General features: G+C 44.9%; 1 protein-coding gene across 1 annotated transcript in view; it reads right to left on the bottom strand.

Moving 5' to 3' along the window:
- The window catches only part of NHS (NHS actin remodeling regulator), a 293,480-nt gene that overhangs the window by 993 nt on the left and 271,821 nt on the right, over positions 1-20,666 (bottom strand). Inside the window, exon 2 of the mRNA XM_024740300.1 lies at positions 12,399-12,551. Within this exon, the coding sequence (XP_024596068.1) occupies positions 12,399-12,551 (153 nt within the window). The remainder of the gene's footprint in view (positions 1-12,398; positions 12,552-20,666) is intronic.

Raw genomic sequence — 20,666 nt, forward strand, 5'->3', positions numbered from 1 at the left:
AGCAGCCAAGCCTGCGAGCCACAACTACTGAAGCCCACGCTCCACAACAAGAGAAGCCACCGCAATGAGAAGCCCGTGCACCGCAACAAAGAGTAGCCCCCGCTCGCCGCAACTGGAGACAAGCCTGCACGCAGCAATGAAGACCCAATGCAGCGAAAAATAAATTAATTAAGGAAAAAAACCAATGGAATACAATACTGTGTTAGTTTCAGGCATACAGCTTCAGATTCTTTTCCAATATAGGTTATTACAAGATGCTGAATATAGTTCCCTGTGCTATACAGTAAATCCTTGTTGTTTATCTATTTTATATATAGTGCTGTGTATCTGTTAATCCCATACTCCTGATTTAATCCCTCCGCCTCCCCTTTCCCCTTTGGTAACCATAAGTTTGTTTTCTATGTCTATGAGTCTGTTTCTGTTTGGTCAATAAATGAATTTGTATTTTTTTTTTAGATTCCACACATAAATGATATCATATAATATTTGTCTTTCTCTGTCTGACTTACTTGGTATGATAATCTCTAGGTCCATCCATGTTGCTGCAAATGGCAATATTTCATTCTTTTTTAGTGCCGAGTAATATTCCATTGTATATACACCACATCTTCTTTATCCATTCATCTATTGATGGACTCTCAGGTTGCTTCTATGTCTTGGCTGTTGTAAATAGTGCTGCAATGAACATAGCAGTGCATGTATCTTTTTGAATTATAGTTGTGTCTAGGTATATGCCCAGGAGTGGGTTTGCTGGATCATATGGTAACTCTATTTTTAGTTTTTTAAGGAACCTCCATACTGTTCTCCATAGTGGCTGCACCAATTTACATTCCACCAACGGCATAGGAGGGTTCCCTGTTCTCCACACCATCTCCAGCATTTATTATTTTTAGACTTTTTGATGATGGCCATTCTGACTGGTGTGAGGTGATAACTCCTTGTAGTTTTAATTTGCATTTTCCCAATAATTAGCGATGTTGAGCATTTTTTCATGTGCCTGTTGGCCAACTGTATGTCTTCTTTGGAGAAATGTCTATTTAGGTCTTCTGCCCAGTTATTGATTGGGTTGTTTGTTTGTTTTTTGATACTGAGTTGTATGAGGTGTCTGTATATTTTGGAAATTAAGCCCTTGTCGTTCTCATCGTTTGCAAATATTTTTTCCCAGTCTGTAGGTTGTCTTTTCATTTTGTTTATGGTTTGCTTTGCTGTGAAAAAACCTGTAAGTTTGACTAGGTTCCATTTATTTATTTTTGCGTTTACTTCTTTTACCTTGGGAGACTGATCTAAGAAAACATTACTACAATTTATGTCCGAGAATGTTTTGCCTATGTTCTCTTCCAGGAGTTTTATGGTGTCATATCTTATGTTTAAGTCTTTAAGCCATTTTAGGTTTATTTTTGTGTATGGTGTGAGGTTGTGTTCTAACTTCACTGATTTACATGAGGCTGTCCAGCTTTCCCAACACCACTTGCTGAAGGGACTGTCTTTTCTCCATTGTATATTCTTGCCTCCTTTGTTGAAGATTAATTGACTGTAGGTGTGTGGGTTTATTTCTGGGATCTCTATTCTGTTCTTTTGATCTATATGTCTGTTTTGGTACCAATACCATGCTGTTTGGATTACTGTAGCTTTGCAGTATTGTCTGAAATCTGGGAGGGTTATGCCTCCAGCTTTGTTCTTTTCCCTCAGAGTTGCCTTGGCAATTCTTGGTCTTTTGTAGTTCCATATAAATTTTAGGATTCTGTGTTCTAGCTCTGTGAAAAATATCACGGGTAATTTGATAGAGATCATGTGGAATCTGTAGATTGCTTTGGGTAGTATGGCTGTTTTAACAATATTAATTATTCCAATCCAAGAGCATGGGATAGCTTTCCATTTCTTCGTATCATTTTCAGTTTCCTTTATCAGTGTTTTATAGTTCTCAGCGTATAGGTCTTTCATCTCTTTGGTTAGGTTTTATTTATTTATTTATTTATTTAAATTTATTTTATCTTTTTGGCTGCTTTGGGTCTTCATTGCTGCGTGTGGGCTTTCTCTAGTTGCGGCGAGCGGGGGCTACTCTTTGTTGCAGTGCACGGGCTTCTCATCGCGGTGGCCTCTCTTGTTGCAGAGCACAGGCTCTAGGTGTGCAGGCTTCAGTAGTTGTGGCACGGGGGCTCAGTAGTTGTGGCACACAGGCTCTAGAGCGCAGCCTCAGTAGTTGTGGCGCACGGGCTTAGTTGCTCCGCGGCATGTGGGATCTTCCCAGGCCAGGGCTCGAACCCGTGTCCCCTGCGTTGGCAGGTGGATTCTTAACCACTGTGCCACCAGGGAAGCCCTTTGCACAATTGTAAACGGGATTGTTTTTTTACTTTCTCTTTCTGATATTTCATTGTTAGTATAAAGAAATGCAACAGATTTCTGTATATTGATCTTGTATCCTGCTACCTTGCTGAATTCATTTATTCTAACAGTTTTTGTGTGGAGTCTTTAGGGTCTTCTATATAGAGTGTCATGTCATCTGCGTACAATGACAATTTTATCTCTTCCCTTCCAATTTGGATACCTTTTATTTCTTTTTCTTGTCTGACTGCTGTGGCTAGGACTTCCAATACTGTGTTGAATAGAAGCGGTGAGAGTGGGCATCCTTATCTTGTTCCAGAATTTAGTGGGAAGGATTTCACCTTTTCACTGTTGAGTATTATATGCGCTGTGGGTTTGTTGTAAATGGATTTTATTATGTTGAGATATGGTCCCTCTATACCTGCTTTGGTGAGAATTTTTATCATGAATGGATGTTGAATTTTATCAAATGCTTTTTCTGCATCTATTGAGATGATCATGTTGTTTTTGTCTTTTCTTTTGTTGATACGGTGTATCACGTTGATTGATTTGTGTATGTTGAACCATCCTTGTGACCTTGGAATGAATCCAACTTGATCATGGTGTATGATCCTTCTTATGTGTTGTTGGATTCAGTTTGCTAATATTTTGTTGAGGAATTTTCCATCTATATTCATCAAAGATACTGACCTGTGATTTTGTTTTTTTTGTAGTATCGTTGTCTGGTTTTGGTATAAGGGTGATAGTGGCTTCATAAAATGATTTTGGGAGTGTTCCCTCCTCTTCAGTCGTTTGGAATAGTTTGAGAAAGATAGGTATGAGTTCTTCTTTTTGTTTGGTAGAATTCCCCAGTGAAGCCATCTGGTCCTAGACTTTTGTTTGCAGGGAGGTTTGTTGTTGTTGTTGTTGTTGTTTTATACAGATTCTATTTTACTTCTAGTGATCGGGCTGTTCAAATTATCTGTTTCTTTTTGATTCAGTTTTGGCAGGCTGTATGTTTCTAGAAACTTGTCAGTTTCTTCTAGGTTGTCCATTTTGTTGGCATATAAACTGTTCATGGTTTTTTCCTTAAGATTTTTTGTGCTTCTGTGGTATTGGTTGTTGTTTCTCTTTCATTTCTTATTTTGTTTATTTGGGTCCTCTCTCTTTTGTTCTTGGTGAGCCTGGCTAGAGGTTCATCGATTTTGTTTTACCCTTTCAAAAAACAGCTCTTGGTTTTATTGACTTTTTTATTATTTGTAATTCTATTTTATTTATTTCCTCTCTGATCTTTATTTCCTTCCGTCTGCTGACTTTAGGTTTTGTATGTTCTTTTCTAATCCTTTTAGGTGGAAGGTTAGGTTGTTTGAGATTTTTCTTATTTTTTGAGGAAAACGTGTATTGCTGGAAGCTTCTCTCTCAGGACTGCATCCCATAGATTTCGGATGGCTGTGGGCTTTGTGTGTGTGTGTGTGTATGTGTGTGTGTGTGTGTGTGTGTGTGTGTGTGTGTGTGTGTGGTACGCGGGCCTCTCACTGTTGTGGCCTCTCCCGTTGCGGAGCACAGGCTCAGCGGCCATGGTTCACGGGCCTAGCCGCTCCACGGCATGTGGTATCTTCCTGGACTGGGGCACGAACCCGTGTCCCCTGCATTGGCAGGTGGAATCTCAACCACTGCGCCACCAGGGAAGCCCATGTGTTTTTATTTTCCTTTGTCTTGAGGTATTTTTAAAAATTTTCTCTTTGATTTAATTGTTGACTCATTTTTTTTAGTAGCATGTTGTTTAGTCTCTATGTAATCATTTTTTTCTCATTTTTCTTTCTGTGGTTGATTTCTAGTTTCATGCCATTGTGGTCAGAGAAGATGCTTGAGGTAATTTCTTTTCTCTTAAATTTGTTGAGGCTTGTTTTGTGTCTTAGTATGTGGTCTACCCTAGAGAATGTTCCATGTGTACTTGAAAAGAGTGTGTATTTTGGTTTTCTTGGATGTAGTGTCCTGTAGATATCAATTAAGTCTGTTGTAATGTGTAATTTAGAGTCTCTGTTGCCTTACTGATTTTCTGTTTGGAAGATCTGTCCATTGATGTCAGTGGGGTGTTAAAATCTCCTGCTACTATCGTATTCCCATCAGTTTCTCCTTTTATGTCTGTTAGTATTTGTTTCATGTATTTAGGTGCTCCTATATTGCATACATATACGTTAATGAGTGTAATATCATCCTCTTCTTATATTGATCCTTTTATCATTAATACAGGGTCCTTCTTTGTCTTTATTCATGGCCTTTGTTTTAAAGTCTATTTTTTCTGATATGAGTATCGCTACCCTCGCTTTCTTGTCATTTCCATTTGCATGAAATATCTTTTTCCATCCCCTCACTTTCAATCTATGCATGTCTTTAACCCTACAGTGGGTCTCTTATAGGCAGCAGATTGTAGGTTCTTGTTTTACTATCCAATCTGCCAATCTATGTCTTTTTATCAGAGCATTTAGTCTATTGACATTTAAAGTAATTATTGATAAGTATGTATTTATTGCCATTTTAAACCTTGTTTTCCAGTTGATTTTGTATTTCTTCTTTGTTCCTTCTTTTTGTTTTTCCTTTTGTAGTTTTATGGTTTTCTTTTGTATTATGCTTGAGTTCCTTTCTTTTTGGCTTTTGTGAGACCACTGTATGTTTTTAATTTGTGGTTACCCTGGTTTTCAAGTATGTTAAACCGTAACTGTATCTTCTTGCCTTAGACTGATAGTCGTGTAAGCTCAAACACATTCTAAAAAAACGACATATTCTTTCTCCCCTCTCCCACATTCTGTGATTCTGATGTCCTCTTTTACGTCTTCATGTTTATCCTTTTGTTGTTCCTTATAGTTATAATTGCTTTCACAAATTTTTTGATTGTTTTAAAGTTTATGTACTGGCTTATTTAAGTGATCTTCAGTCCTTTTATATATTTGCCTTTCCTGTTCTGATTTTCCCTTTCCTATAGATTCTTGCTTCTTTTCTGTTTAGAGGAGACCTTTCAATATTTCTTTTAGGATAGGCTTAGTATTTCTATATTCTTCTTTTTTTAACTTTTTATTTTATACTGGAGTATAGTTGATTAACAATGTTGTGTTAGTTCCAGGTATACAGCAAAGTGATTCAGTTATACATATGCACGTATCTATTCTTTATCAAATTCTTTTCCCATTTAGGTTGTTACATAATATTGAGCAGAGTCCCCTGTTTTACACAGTAGGTCCTTGTTGGTTATCCATTTTAAGTATAGCAGTGTGTACATGTCCATCCCAAACTCCCTGACTAGCCACCCTTGCCCTGGAACCATAAGTTTGTTCTCTAAGTCTGTGAGTCTGTTTTGATTTCTTAAATAAGTACATTTGTATCATTTTTTTTTAAGATTCTGCATATAAGCAATATCATATGATATCTATCTCACTTTTTCTGTCTGACTTCCTTCAGTCAGTATGACACTCTCTGGGTCCATCCATGTTGCTGCAGATGGCATTATTTCATTCTTTTTAATGGCTGAGTAATATTCCATTGTATATATACACCACATCTTCTTTATGCATTCCTCTGTTGATGGACATTTAGGTTGCTTGCGTGTCTTGGCTATTGTCAGTGCTGCAATGAACATTGGGGTGCATGTATCCTCTCAGACCATGTTTTTCTCTGGATATATGCCCAGGAGTGGGATTGCAGGATCATACGGTAGGTCTATTTTTAGTTTTTTTAAGGAACCTCCATACTCTGCTCCATAGTGGCTGTACCAATTTACATTCCCATCAGCACCCTCTCCAGCATTTACTGTTTCTGGATTTTTTGATGATAGCCACTCTGACTGGTGTGAGGTGATATCTCAATGCAGTTTTTTTTATTATTATTTACTAATTTTTACAGATTTATTTTTGGCTGTGTTGGGTCTTCGTTGCTGCTCACAGGCTTCCTCTAGTTGCGGCGAGTAGGGGCTACTCTTTGTTGCGGTGCGCGGGCTTCTCATTGCGGTGGCTTCTCTTGAGAGCACAGGCTCTAGGCACGCGGGTTTCAGTAGTTGCAGCATGCAGGCTCAGTAGTTGTGGCACGCGGGCTCTAGAGCGCAGGCTCATTGGTTGTGGCGCATGGGCTTAGTTGCTCCATGGCATGCGGGATATTCCCGGACCAGGGATCGAACCCGTGTCCCCTGCACTGGCAGGTGGATTCTCAGCCACTGTGCCACCAGGGAAGCCCTCAATGTAGTTTTGATTTGCATTTCTCTAATAATTAGTGATGTTGAATATCTTTTCATGAGTATTGCCGTGTTGCTGTATTCTTTTAGTTTTTTGCTTGTCTGAGAAATTCTTTCTCCCTCCTTCTATTCTGAATGATAATCTTGCTGGGCAGAGTATCCGAGGTTGCAGGTTTTTTCCTTTCAGAACTTTGAATGTATCTTGCCACTCCCTTCTGGCCTGCAAAGTTTCTGTAGAGAAGTCAGCTGATAGCCTTATGATATTCCCTTGTAAATGACTCTGTTTTTCTCTTGCTGCCTTTAGAATCCTCTCTTTATCTTTCACTTTTGCCATTTTAATTACGTGTCTTGGTGTGGATCAGTTTGGGTTCATCTTGTTTGGGATGGTCTGTGATTCCTGTACCTGGATATCTGTTTCCTTCTTTAGGTTTGGGAACTTTTCAGCCAGAATTTCTTCAGGTACATTTTCGATCCCTTCTTCTCTTTCTTCTTCTCCTGGAATCCGTATTATGTGCACACTTTATATTATCCCATGGATCTCGTATGTTGCTTTCACTTTTTTTTTTTCACTTGTCTTTCTGTTTGCTGTTCTGATTGGGTGGTTTGTGTTATTTTATCTTCCAGATGACTTATTCATTCTGCTATTTAGACTTATTTAAGTCTGCTGTTTACTGACTTTAGCTCGGTTTTTAGCTTGGCAATTGAGTTGTCTAATTTTGACTGGCTCCTGTTCGTGGTTTCTATTGAATAGTTCCTTGTTACAGTGATCTACATTTCTATCAGTAGTGTTTCTTAGGTTCTTTAGCATTTTTATTACCTCCTTTTTGAACTCAGGGCCTGGTAGACTGGCGAGGTTTGTTTCATCGTTCTCTCAGGGGATTTCTCTTATTCTTTTAAATTGGGAGTAGTTCCTCTGCATTTTCGTTTTACTTATATTTCTCTAACTCCACGAATTTAGGAGAAACAGTTATCTGCTGTGGTCTTGAAAGGCTGTTTTTATGTGGGAGTGTGCTGGGGTAGACTGTGTGAGTCCATTATTTTTGGCGTGAGGGCTCTATTTGGTATGGATGTCTGCCACATCTTTCCTCAGCATGTGCTGGCCACTGTTCCCCCTTGATGGGGGGTGTGTTTGGTGTTGTGCTGGCCAGAGCCTGCACTGTATGTCGGGTGGGGCCTCGTCTTTGCTTTGTGGTTGTCACAGCCCTGTCAGGGGCAGGGAGGCCCTGAGATCTGGTTCTCAGCTGCAGTGTGAGGTAGGCGGGACCGGAGCACTCCCTCTGGGAGCCGCTGTGCGTTCCTCCTCAGGAGCTGTCCGCCAGGACCTGTGACTCTGTGAGGCCTCCTGCCACCCGGTGTGCACACCCACAAGATCCGCTGCTGCTGGTGCCGCCCTGAGACCCGTCTCGGCTGTGGGAGCGCTGATAATTGGCTCGAGCGTCAGCCTTGCCTTTGAAGTGTGCAGGTTCACAAAGCATGAGCTCCCAAGGCCTGCCGGAGCTGCGCCCCATGGTGGGAGTGCTGATAATTGGCTCTGGCGTCAGCCCCGGTACGTGCGTGCTCCCAAAGTCTGGTGTGGCTGGAGCCGCACCCCCGCAGCGAGCACACTGACAGTGAGGCGTCTATGGTGGACCCGTACCCGGCCCTTCATGCGTCGATAATGGGGTCCTTTGGCGGACCTGTGCCCTGTCCTGTGTGCAGCCCCAGTTACAGCCCAGACCACACTCCAGGCTCTTCAGGATGTCTCTGCGCAGCCAAAGCAAGTCCTCTTCCCGTGTCTGTCCACTGAAGCCTGAGTTTCAGCACCCACGAGCTGTGCATACCAGCAGGCACGCATCTCAGGCCGGGAAGTGTGGCAGCACGGCAGCTGTCAGCCGGTCCCTCTGTATCCTGCTTGGCAGCAAGTTGGCCCGGGCACACTCCTCTCTTGCAAATTCCAGGCCCCTGCAGCTCCCTTGTCCTGGCGGACCTTCCCGCCAGCGAAGGAGGTTCCCAGGGTGAGGGAACCCTTCCTCTTTCACAGCTCCCTTCCAGGGGTGCAGGTCCCATCCTGATTCCTTCTTTTTTTTCTGTCCTTTCGTCCTACCCGGTTATGTGGGGATCTTTCTTGCAGCTTTGGTTGTATGAGATCTTTTGACAGCTTTCAGCTGGTATCCTGTGAGAGTCGTTCCCGGTGAAGCTGTATTTTTTTATGTATTTGTAGGGGGGGAAGTGAGCTCCACGTCCTACTCTGCCAGCTTGATCTCCCTTCCAAGAGGTCTGTTTGAGATAAATGTCTTCCGTGTTAAAGTGCCCACCTCCAGCACCACCCTCATTTTTCTCTGCAAGGAAACAGTGGGCTTTTCTAAATGGGCCGTGTAAGGAAAAGCTTTTATATTCTTAAATGCATAATGAAGAGTAAAATATAGGTGTCACTAGCTAGGAAAAGGTAGAAGGAAGGGAGGAGTCTGGAGGGAGATATCAACTCAATTTCCCATTCAATTTCTCCCCTCCTGCCCTTTCATTTGCCCCAGGCCGGGAGTAGGCAGGTAGATTAATGGGTCCCTAATACTTCTTTCTGGTGGTGGTGTGAGGAGAACATTCGTCAACTAGAGCCTGAAACTGCAGTAGACTCTTGGTGCTTATTCCCTTAGACCAATGAAATTTAGACCCCAGCCCTGAAACTCGAAAGGAAAGGAAATATAAAATATAAATCTCTCTTTATCGCCTCTTAGTAATCTCTCCCTGTCTCACAAACATAAACATTGGTATCACTTCAAGCCATTATTGGCTCTGAGCATAAAGAACTGCTAAGAAAAGAAGGAACAAAAGAGGAATCAGATTCTAAATAACTTGAAATCCATTAGGATGCTGCTTCCTCTGAGGAGCCTTCCCTGAAGCTCCATGGCATCATTAGTGCCTTTCCTCTGAGCCCCCATATCACTGTGTTGAAATTACCTGGTTACTTGCCTGTCTCCCTCAGTAGACCAGGAATTCCTTGTGGGCAAGGACCACACACTGTTGCTCTCTGAATCCTAGGTGTAGCACAGTGCCTGGCCCTCGAGAGACTTTGTTGAGGGCTTGGCTGTTGAGCAGATCTCGAAGGCAGCCAATTTCTCGGTTCTGATCTCAGTCCCCCAGCTCCCTCCTTATAGCCCCATTTCCAAAAGGAGCACGCTGCTGCTGCCACCACAGCCTGGCTTGTCTGTGCTTCATCATCCACTCCCTCCTGGTGGAAGCCAGGACATTCCAGCTGTCCAAATAGAGAACCTACAGGGAAGCTCATTTGTGAGCAAGGCCTTGTCTGATAGGTCAGTATTAGTCATGGCCACCAGATGGCAGAAGTGGTATTCTGATGAATGCACTACTAAGCTACTCTTTCTTGGACAAGAGTTAAAAAAAAAAAAAAAGTCGCTTTCTAATTTTAATTCTACACTGCATGTTTTTAATTCTGTGATGCCTATAATTCCTGTTTATGGCTCTCTGCAGTGCTATTAAAACTACTACACCCAAGATTTGCTATTGAGACAACCACAAAGCAAGCCTGTCTGTGGAGGGCAAGATGCAGCTCCTCCGTCTTCCTTACAAACCCCAGGAGGCCCCATATCCATCTCTCAGCCCCCAGGAGGAAGTTCTGAGAAAATTGATATTGGCGCTTGCTGTTCCTTAGTTCTCCTGTTAAGTCCAAAGCTGACAACACAGTGCAACGTGATAGCTTACGAGCAGCTTAATGTTATCTGGTTGAATCTGGAAAAATCTAATCAGAGATGACTTATGAATAATAATAAAGGGATAAAAATAATTATGTCGGGCTTTCCTGGTGGCGCAGTGGTTGAGAGTCCGCCTGCCGATGCAGGGGACACGGGTTCGTGCCCCGGTCCGGGAACTAATGATGGGATCAGAGAAAGTATTTAGTGAGAATGATTAGATTCCTCTGTCGTCATTCTCTGCCCTCAGTACTCGACCAGTTTTCTGCAGAATTTGATTCAGTTGCACAGACATTCATTGAGGACCTACTATTATGTCAGGGTCATGCTGAATGCTTTGAATAAAAATAATTTATGGGAATTCCCTGGCGGTCCAGTGGTTAGGACTCTGTGCTCTCACTGCCGAGGGCCGGGGTTCAATCCCTGGTCAGGGAACTAAGATCCCACAAGCCGCGTGGTGTGGCCAAAAAAAAAAAAAGAAAAGAAAAAGGTAAAAAAAAAATGTATAAGATATCATCCTTGTCCTTGAGTTGCTCATGGACTAATGGTAGAAGACAAGCCCGTAAGTGGTTAATTAGGCTGTAAGCTTATACGCAGCACAGTGGGGCGATGCACAGGCGATTATGGCACGGGCGCCTAATCCAGGCTGCAGAGGGACAGTAAGAGTGTTAACGAAGCTTTCTGGAAGGTGGCTGGCACTAAAAATTTGGTAAAGAACTTTTCAGCCAACTATAAAATTGAAGTGAATAGTAAGAATGCCAGCGATAGGTTGAGAGGATACTGTCACCCTTCATTATAAGGGTCACAGTATCTGCTACTAATAACCAAGGGGAATTTTTAGAAACAGTTGCATTAGGGGTATTAGTGGGTTAGCTCTTTCATTAAAGGGAAAAAAAGACAAGGGATGGGCAAAAGGGAGGAGTCATACACGTGAGGAAGAAAAAAGCTGAAAACAACATTTGTCGTTTTATTTCTCCATCATCTTGATAGTGACATAAAAATATTTTATTTGAATTTTAATACTCTCGCAAAATACCATTCCTTAAAGGAGCATAGGGAATTTGGAACAAAGACACTGAATGTACAGACCCCATGTGTCTCCATAGCAAAAATCTAAAGGCCAAAAAAGCTGGCATGCCGACTTCTGACACCAAGGGAGGGGGCTCTGAAAAGGATGATGCCAGTTTTTAATCTCCTTGTCCTAATTAGAGTGGCTTTAAGGCACTGAAAAGTAACCAGTGGAAGAGGAGGCTGTATCTTCTACCTTGAATGCTGTGTGCCTATCTCCGGCTTTCTCGGGACTGTGAGAGAACTAGAACTATTTATTTATTTCCCTAGGACACAGTGTATGGTGCGGAGGAAAAGAGCTCTGGGGGTGGGGGCGGGGTCTGGGTCCTGGCACTGTACCTAACCTGCTGCATGTGACCCTCAGCAAGTGTCCTGACCTCTGTAGGGCTCCATGTGCTCTGCTGCAGAATGGACCAGATCACTGGTTCTCAACAGCAGCAGAAGAAACCCCCTGGGGAAGGTTCTGGTTGGTTGTTAGATGATTGGGCTGGAGCCAAGGATGACAGCCATCCTACAAGGCATAGTACAGTCCTGAACACTGAAACAGTGCCCCAGGTCCCACAGATAGCCCGCCAGAATTTCTTGTAAGGGAAAAGCCTAGAACCTACTTCTGAGTCAAAGCTAATTCTCTTTTAATTAAAATCCAGAGGGTTTTTTTTTTTTTTTTTTGCTCACGTATAATATGTGCTGAATGCACCAGTTTCTATGGTTGTGTCCTCCTGCCCCCTGACTCTTTCATTTCTCTGTGCTTTGTGTTCAGAACGACCTCTGTCTTTACTTAATCCAAACCTACTTTTGATAGGCACAAACATCTGACTTCTTCATTATGTCTTCTAGTGCAGCTGTGCCTGGGCATTTGCATATTGCAAATATCATTATTATAAATAATTTTCCTTTTAAGTTCTCTTTATTATCATATTCAGGCCATAATGCTATTTTTAGTTACATCAATAGGCAGGTTATATTACCCATGAATTTCACTTCAGGGTGGAAAACGGGAGCATTTCAAAGTACTTGCTATTAACAAGGGGAGGTATCGGGACCGAGGGGACAGAAAACAACCCCTTGATGGTACGAGCTCCAAGTTCTCTCCCCGAAATGCCCACAAGCCCGAGATCAGTCACCTCTGCGCAGGGCTTGCAGGCTCTGCCGGGCGTGGCGGTGCAGCTCCTCCACGCAGGGCGGCCTGGTGGCCGGGAGGAAGATGTTTCTCTGCTGGTGCCACGGTGCACGGTAGTACACGCTCAGCTTGCTCTCGATGTCCAGGTTGGAGACAGCTGCAAGACAAAAGAGGAAAACAGGGCATTATCCATCCGAAGCTTTCAGTTGTGCATTTGGCAGACCCTGGGGCGGGACAGGGGTGGAGTCTGGGTGGAGTGGAGCAGAAATCCAGACTGCTGCATTCACAAGAGGAGCTTGCTTACGGCTGGAGGAAGGTCTGAAGTTTACGATACAGATAGGATAGATACAGATAGGGCCCCCAAGCCAAGGGGTGGGAGACCCCGGGACACCAACCATCTGTCTGCGACCAGCCAGTTTCCTCTCTACACCCTCACTTCTCACTGTCTGACACGGTTGTTCGTGAACCTGGACAAGCCCCTGGCCAGCCATGCTTCAGGGTGGGGTGAGGGCCTGCCTTCCAAGAAGGCAGAGAAGAGCCTCAGGAGTGAGCGGAAAAGCTTGCCCCAGCTCCAGTCTTCTGGCCGCAGGCCCTCAGAACTATAGTTCTGCACACCTGCTCCTGATGCCCGCTTGAACTTTGCCCCTCCCTTGCCCTGCTTTCTGTCTCCTGTGACCCCCCGGCCCCCGACCCTCACTGTTGAGCATTATCCTGCCCTCTACTTGCCATCTCCACTGTCTGCCTTCTTTCAAAGCATTGCTTAGCTTCCCTAGTTTTGTCCAGGGAGAGCACAGGCATTAAAGAACCCATTAAGGGGTGACTGGTGTTAAGGGAGGGAAACCAGACAGTGCTGGTGAGGAGAGGGACACGGTCCTTGCGACTCCTCCAAGAGCTCAAGGAAGAAGGCCTCCTTCCCGCAAACACAGCATTTAACCTATTATGTCTTCTTCATGCACACACTGAGCCTAAGACGGAGGTCACCCGTGAGTCAAAGATCAATTCTTATGGAAGGCACTGTTCCTAAGCAGGAAGAGTCTGATTAGGAAGTTACTGCACAGAGGAACTCCTGAGCACCTGGGCAGCCTGCCAGCCTCAGGAATGGCGAGAAGTGCCCCAGTCTGCTTTACCCTCCAGACCTACTATCTGGACAAGACCTACCCTGCATCTCCCAGTCTCGTCCTCTCCTTCTGCTTTTCCTTTTCTTCCCAGGGTGTGATTTGGGCGCATTCTGTCCCACTGTTTATTCCTGTGCCGCAAACAAACTTTTGGTTCCTGTCCGATCCTTTTCTTTTTGAAATCTGGTCTAGCATTTCACTTTGTCTGGGAAGCCTTACATAAAACATGACACTCTACAGATAAAGCAGGAAGGCAAACGTAAAAGAAGGGAAGATACTTTTGTAGAAGGGGCGGGCGGGAATAGAAGAAAGAAAATTGGGAAAACGCAGCCTTTTGATATTAGTCCCCCCCTCCCCCGGCACTGCATTTACAGCAGTTGTTTTTGTTTTTGTTTTCTTAAGCAGTCTTTAGCAGTGTTTTTTCCCCCCCTAGAATAATACATCCTAACCACGAGGACCACCGGTAGAAACAAGGACATATTTCCAGAGATGCTAAAGAAACATCACATGGACAGGGTCAAAGGGACAATGCTATCTATGCCTCTAAAACAGTGCCGTCAAATAGAATTCTGTGATGATGAAATGCTGTATTAGCTGTACAGTCCAATGTGGTAACCACTAGCCACACTGGCTACCAAGTACCTTTAATTTTATTTAACTTAAGTTTAAATAGCCACAGGTAGCTATTGTATTGTACACCCATAACCAGAGTGTACTATCTATCATATTCTTACACCCTCAGCTACAGAGCAGATGACTCCCTTTGACCTAGATTTATTCTCACTTGGTGTTTTATCTCCGAGAGGACTTCAAGCCCGAGGGTTAGAGATCACAGGATTATCTTCCTGGGTAGGGGAAGAGTATTTTTAGGGGAAGGTTCTATGGGGCCAAGAATAAAGGCAGCAACTTTTCTTTCTTGCGTTACTCTATAACCTCAACCCTGTCATTGGAAACCATAAGTGCTTGGTGAACCAGTCAGGGGTCATTGAGATGAGGTGTGGGAGGCCTCGGGGTAGAAAGGGTGGGCCACATCTGGATCAGAGCTCTCCTTCTCTCATGTGTAGAATAGGGGGAAGTGCTGAAGACAGAGCCTTTATTTAGCCCCCCTCAGAGGAATGCTCTGGTTCAGTGACCAGGACTGATCGAAAAGTCAGCCTCTCCCTGGATGCAGAGGTCAGCTCCCACCCAACAGGCCAGAGGTCATTACCAAACTCAGCGGAAATGGCTGTGAATTCATGTGCTAGTGACAGCTGGGAGAAGGGACAGAGCAGAAAGCTTGCCTGGTGGAAAGAAGAGGCAGGAAGTTCAGTGGATAGTCCCTGAAGTAGAGGGACTTCTGAGCACCTCCTCTCCCAGGCTCATCCTTTCAGCGGGAAGGCAGAAGCCAGGATTTGGGGCTGGACCCAGGTGACTTGGGGGTAGACCAGAGAGCCTTATAGCCCCTCATTCCCTCAGCACCACAGACCAGACGCTCAGGGTCTTATATTTTGATAGCCCCTCAGAAACGAGGTTGAGTGGCCGTGGCCCCTCCATCTTTGTGTGGGGAACAGCTTTTGCTTTCAGTTTTGTCCTTTGGTTACAGAGCATTCATTACCTAGTACTGTGTGTCCACCAGAGGCAGGCAGACAGGCACTAATGGAGCTCTTCTAGGGAAAACTATCCCATTTTCCTTCTTTAAAAAGTCGATTCCTTTTCCTAAGTAACAGTTCAACAAAAGTTGAATCCACTCATTCATAAGCTCGCTGCGCCACTGCCAGTGCAAGGTTGTCCCACATCTTCAGGTTCACCCTGCCCCCTTTTCTTCCCTACTTAACAATTTCACCCTGGCTGAGCCATGCAAGGTAGTAGGTTTAGTTCTCTTACTTAACGTTTGGTCTCATAAAAATAATACAAAGAGAAGCAAGAAGGTCTCTCCTCAGCTTACTTGGGTATATCCAGGGAACTGTCCGGTAGGCAGAATTCTTGGGGTAGCCCCCAAGATTCATTCCTGCCTTCTCGTGTACATAACCTGTATAGTCCCCTCCCCTTGAGTGTAGGTGGAATCTGTGAATTATGGGATTTTAAGATCCCTCTTCAATTGACTTTGAGTCGATCAAAAGGGGGATAACTAGTGTGGTGTATCTGGTCTAATCAGGTGAGCCCTTAAAAAAAAAAAAAAGACAAGCAGAAGCAGCGATACTCTCCTGTTGGCCTTGAAAAAGCAAACTGCCACATTGTAGGGAAGGCCAGGTGGCAAGTAATGGGGCCTCTAGGAGCTGAGGGCCTCGGTCCTACAAACCTCAAGGAACTGAATTCTGCCGACAACCCAGAGGCCCCTGAGCCTCAGATGAGAACTCAGCCCCAACCAAAACTTTGATGGCAAGCCAAGGGGACCCTGAGCAAAAGACCCAGTTAACCCGTGCCCAGATTCCTGAGCCACAGAAATTTCAAGATCGTAAGTGGGCGCTGTTTTAAGCTGCTACGTTTGTGGCAATATGTTGTACGATATTAGAAAAGGAACACACCCTCCCACTATTTCATCTGCTTCCCTAGAGCCAGTTTCTTGCCTTGCCTGGTATTTGTCCTCTCCTTCCTCTGTCACTCCTCCCAGGGAAGGGGCAGATAATGGCACAGGTTACAGTGGGAAATAAATAGGGCTATATATGTCTCGTTTTTATCCCCTACACAGGAAAAAGGTTATGTGCATGTTACCAGTTTTCCTGTCCAAGACTGTACGCTCTTGCAGGTAGCTCCAGCCGTATGCTAAGCACTGCGCCAGGTGCGTTATACTCATGGTACCTTCACACCACCCAGAGATTAAAGCAGTGCTCCCATTTTACCAATGAGGAAACAGAAGCCCAGAGAAAGTGAGTAAATGTGCAAAGTCACACACCTGGCATGTAGAAGATCTGGGATTAGAAACCATCTCTGGCTTCCAAGCTGCTGTTTTTCCCCAAACCGATATTGAGATAAATTTGCCTAAACTAAGGCTGATTGGGGGAGGGGGATGTGAAGTGGCTGTCTGCCACGTGAAAAGTATCTAGTGCTTCTCAAAAAAAGAAAGAAGTAAAGGATTCATAACTGCTACTCTGTCAGTCATCCATAGCATTAGGTGTAACCAAGAACTGAGTGAATCTTTCACAAAGTGCCCAGGAGATATGTCATATTCCAGAAATACAAACAGCACTACAAACAGATACCATAAAACCAAACTGCTGAAAGAAAATGCCATTGTAGGAAACGTCCACAGGGCAGTGAAAAGTCTTTCTAGACTGAACTTAGCTGATCCCCCTGTCGAACTCTGAAGATAATGGGATTGTCTAGACCTTGACTCGTAGTGATGTACTGACAGCATGGATGTGGTCACTGGGTTCATCTGAAATGAGCTGACTTGGAAACTGAGGAAGATTGGCATCTGCCCCTCTCTTGGAAAGGCCAGGGTCATTTCTTTCTTTTTTTTTTTTCTTTAAGTACGTATGTACGTATGTATTTATTTAGGCTGTGCCAGCTCTTAGTTGCGGCATGCGCGTGCGGGATCCAGTTCCCTGACCAGGGATCGAACCCAGGTCTCCTGCATTGGGAGCGCAGATTCTTAGCCACTGGACCACCAGGGAAGTCCCCAGGTTCACTTCTATGGACGGGTGGAGGCTCGGCTTTAGGAATTGTCGGGAGGGGGTAAAAATCAGGGGCGAATACAACCTTGCGCCATGCCTCTCCAGCCCCCGGTCTAGGGTTGGTACTTGTTCAGTACTGCCTTTCCTGGCCTCATGAGCTTATCACTCCCTTAAAGCTTGACTGCCCTTAGAGGAGTGCAAAATGCTTATTCTTGGCCTCTCTTCCTAGAAGGCCCCTCTACCCCGAGTCCCCATACCTGCCGCTGGCTCTCTCCGCAAGCTACTCCTTCTTCCTTCTCCCAGGCTCTCAAGAATTTATAAGGGGAAGGTGACAGCTGACATCAAAGTCTGAATGTTACATGTCGTGAAAATTTCAGAAAAATGTGCAGAGTGACGCAGACACGGAATTTCTACCCCTTTGGGGGGGGAAGGGATTTTTTAAAATGTTCTTAGAGTGTCCACAGGACTAACTACCCACATGTACCTCGCTAACCTTCCTTCCCACCCTTCCACCCATCACACCCACCCCCATCACACCGCTTTCTTGCTGGGAACACAAACCGTCCATCCCGATGCCTTCTGACAGGAAGCAGCAAGGAACACGTTTAGCACATCACTGTATTAATGAGCATCTGAAATTGCATCACAGATACGTCGGCGGTTTGCTCTCTGGGTCCCTGCTGGGCTGCAGCCGATCCTCAGCAGTCACCAGCTTGGTAAGCAAAATGGAAATCTCAGCGTCTCTGGTGCTACTGCCTGACTTCCCAGATCCGTTAGGGAGTAAGGGAGGGGCTTTCTCCATTCGAAACTATTCATCATCACCACCCCCCCCCAACTCTGCTTGGCAGTGTGGAGGAGGGAGCAGGGTAGGGAGCACCAAGGCTCCTGCTACCTGTTGAACAACCCAGCGCCAGAGCCAGGTGCCCACAGTCTGCCCCTGCTGGGCTTCCTTTTCCGCAGAACCACAGTAATTCAGACTTGTTCCCCACTGTGGACAAAGCATCCACCATGGACCCCTCAGCATCGGAAAAACCTAGGCTTCCTGCCAAGTTCCAGCACCCACAGAATAGGAGAACGTGGCTGTGTATTTATTTACGCGCGAAGAGGAGCCAGAGCGATTTTTCCCATATAAGTGTTTCTCTAACTTCTAAAACGAAATGATGCTTCACACTAGGAGTACTGTTTAATTATTGCTGCTGTTGTTTCAATGTTCGACATCCTGTGGAAAGGCCACCAGAAGCCTGGGTTCTACTCGCAGTTCTGTGCCCTTGGGCAAGTCACTGAACGTTCCCAGGATTCAAGTTCCCCATCTTTACAAATCAGGGTTTGGCCTTCCTGCTGTCTGACAGAGTCCTGTCTGCTCTGTTCATGCCTCTGCTTTCTACCAGTCACCGAAATTAAATGAGGTTGCATCAGCCCCCCCCAGAAAGACTCTGTATTCAAGCTATGGCAGGATGCACTGGGGGAAAGACCCTGGCCTCTGGGATGGAACGGTGGTGATTCAGCACAGCAGCAGTGGATCCAGAACAAGGGCCTGAAATCTCTGGGCCTCTGTAAGTGGGGATCCTAGAGCCTTCACAGAATGGTTCGTAGGATCCAGGGAGATGATGAAGTCCTTGACATGTCCCTGCTTACTAAATATTAGTTCCCCTTCCTGCGGTGGGAACAGAAGAAGATGAAGAAGCCAGGATTGGGGTCCAAGTTCAAAAGACGGAAGTCTGGAGCTCTCCAACTCCCTGTTTTCTTTATTTTCTCTTCTTCTTGGTGAGAGGGCAGCGTTCAGTGTAATGACTTAGAGATCCTAATTCTCTGAGTCACTGTCAGAGCTGCAGTACTATACGTTCTCCTTGGAAACGATTTATAATTCTCCTGTTTATCTTTGGGTCACTCTGCTGCCATGTTCTACACCATGCACTTCCTCCAGAATGCAAGCACGTAGCCATCTGTCACAGCTCGGCTATTGTTTTCAGAAAATTCCTTTAGGCATCTAGCAGAGTCACTGGATTCTACTACTGAAGAGACCTCGGAAATTATGGCGTTCTGTGTTTTTTCAAGCCACAGGGCGTGACCCTTTAGTGGATTGTGAAATCCGTTCAGCAGATCAAGACGAGCATTTTTTAAACAATGAAATAGAAGAGAGTAGAATAGAAAATACCACAGCGCACCTCATGTAGTACTGTTTCGTGACGCTCTTGGTTCTGTCACATATGTGTGCATTTGTATGTGTGCATGCCGGGGAGTGATGTAAACATGTATTTCTTGCTCTGGGCAGCAGTCAACACACTGAGAGCTACTGTTTAGGCCACCCCTCGCAGGTACTGAGGAGGAAATCAAGGTTCAAAGATATGACCCAAGATCACAGAGTTGATTTTTGGCAGAGGCAAAAACAAAGCTTAGGTCTCCTGACCCCGGGTCCACGCGCACTTCCCTTGGCAACGTTCAGCCTGGCCGCTGCGCCCTTCGTCTCTCTCAGTGCTTATTTGCTATCTGTCACATCTATCGGGTTGTCCTTCCGAAAACAAAACCCGAAACTCACAACACACGCTTTTCACCTGTCATCTAAGAAACTAGCCGTTTTCATTTCGGGACGCCAGAAACGCTTCGGCCCGGGGAGCGAAGAACGAGATTCCCGGGGCTGCCGATGCTCCCACACATGGACTGAACCACTGGTTTATAGATGCTGAGGCAACAGGGTAGGTATTAGATTGAACAATATTAAATTAGTGATACTCAACTGTTTTGCTCTACAAAAACCATCTCAATAGCGCGGTCTAACAATTAGATCAACCCCAAGGTTAGCTTTACCAGGGGGGCCGTGATGTTCTCGGACAGTGGTAAAGCGCCTGCTTTCCAGCAAACCTGGGCTGAAAATGACCAGTCCACCACCAAGTCATGACACCTTGGTGCCAGCTTTCAAGACTTGCATGCCTGAGCTTAAATCAGAGTGGGAGCCTGGCTCCACCCTTGCCTTAAAGAGACACTGGCAGTCTTACATGTTTGTTCGCAAACAAGTTAACGTATAGAAAAGATAATACCCATCAGAAACAAGGAATCTGATCTTTCAGGAGAGCCAGATGGATCGCTAAGGAATACTTCAAAGATTCAGAAAAGGGTGAATTGTCACAAAGCTATTTTCATTATTTGCAGAGAACCAGGAGAGGCTGGTTACAGGGAGGACATGAGTATCAGCTTTCGGTGTCCTTGGTTCCTTGAAAGCAGGAAGATGGAGAGGAAGGAAGGCACTCTACCCACAAAGATGAATGTAGTGTTCTAAAGTCCCTTCATTCCTGCTCAAACTACAGATGTGCTGTTATGAACACAGGTACCTTTGACATTCCAGGGAAGAACGTGGAGCTGGAGTGGGAGAGGGAGATCAGAAAAAGCATGTGAAAATCACCTTTCTATTCAGGAGACACTGCATACAGCCACTGGATGTAAGAGGGAAGGGTTCTTTCCGTTTCCATTATGGTGCCCAGAGACTCTCTGGTCCTCTTGGACAGATGCCCTTGGCTTGGTTAAATCGTGAAGCGGTAAGGTAATTAGCACATGACATCCAGTTACACG

Source organism: Neophocaena asiaeorientalis, unplaced genomic scaffold, assembly GCF_003031525.2.
Source record: "Neophocaena asiaeorientalis asiaeorientalis breed wild unplaced genomic scaffold, Neophocaena_asiaeorientalis_V1.1 scaffold657, whole genome shotgun sequence".
Taxonomy (NCBI): Eukaryota; Metazoa; Chordata; class Mammalia; order Artiodactyla; family Phocoenidae; genus Neophocaena; species Neophocaena asiaeorientalis.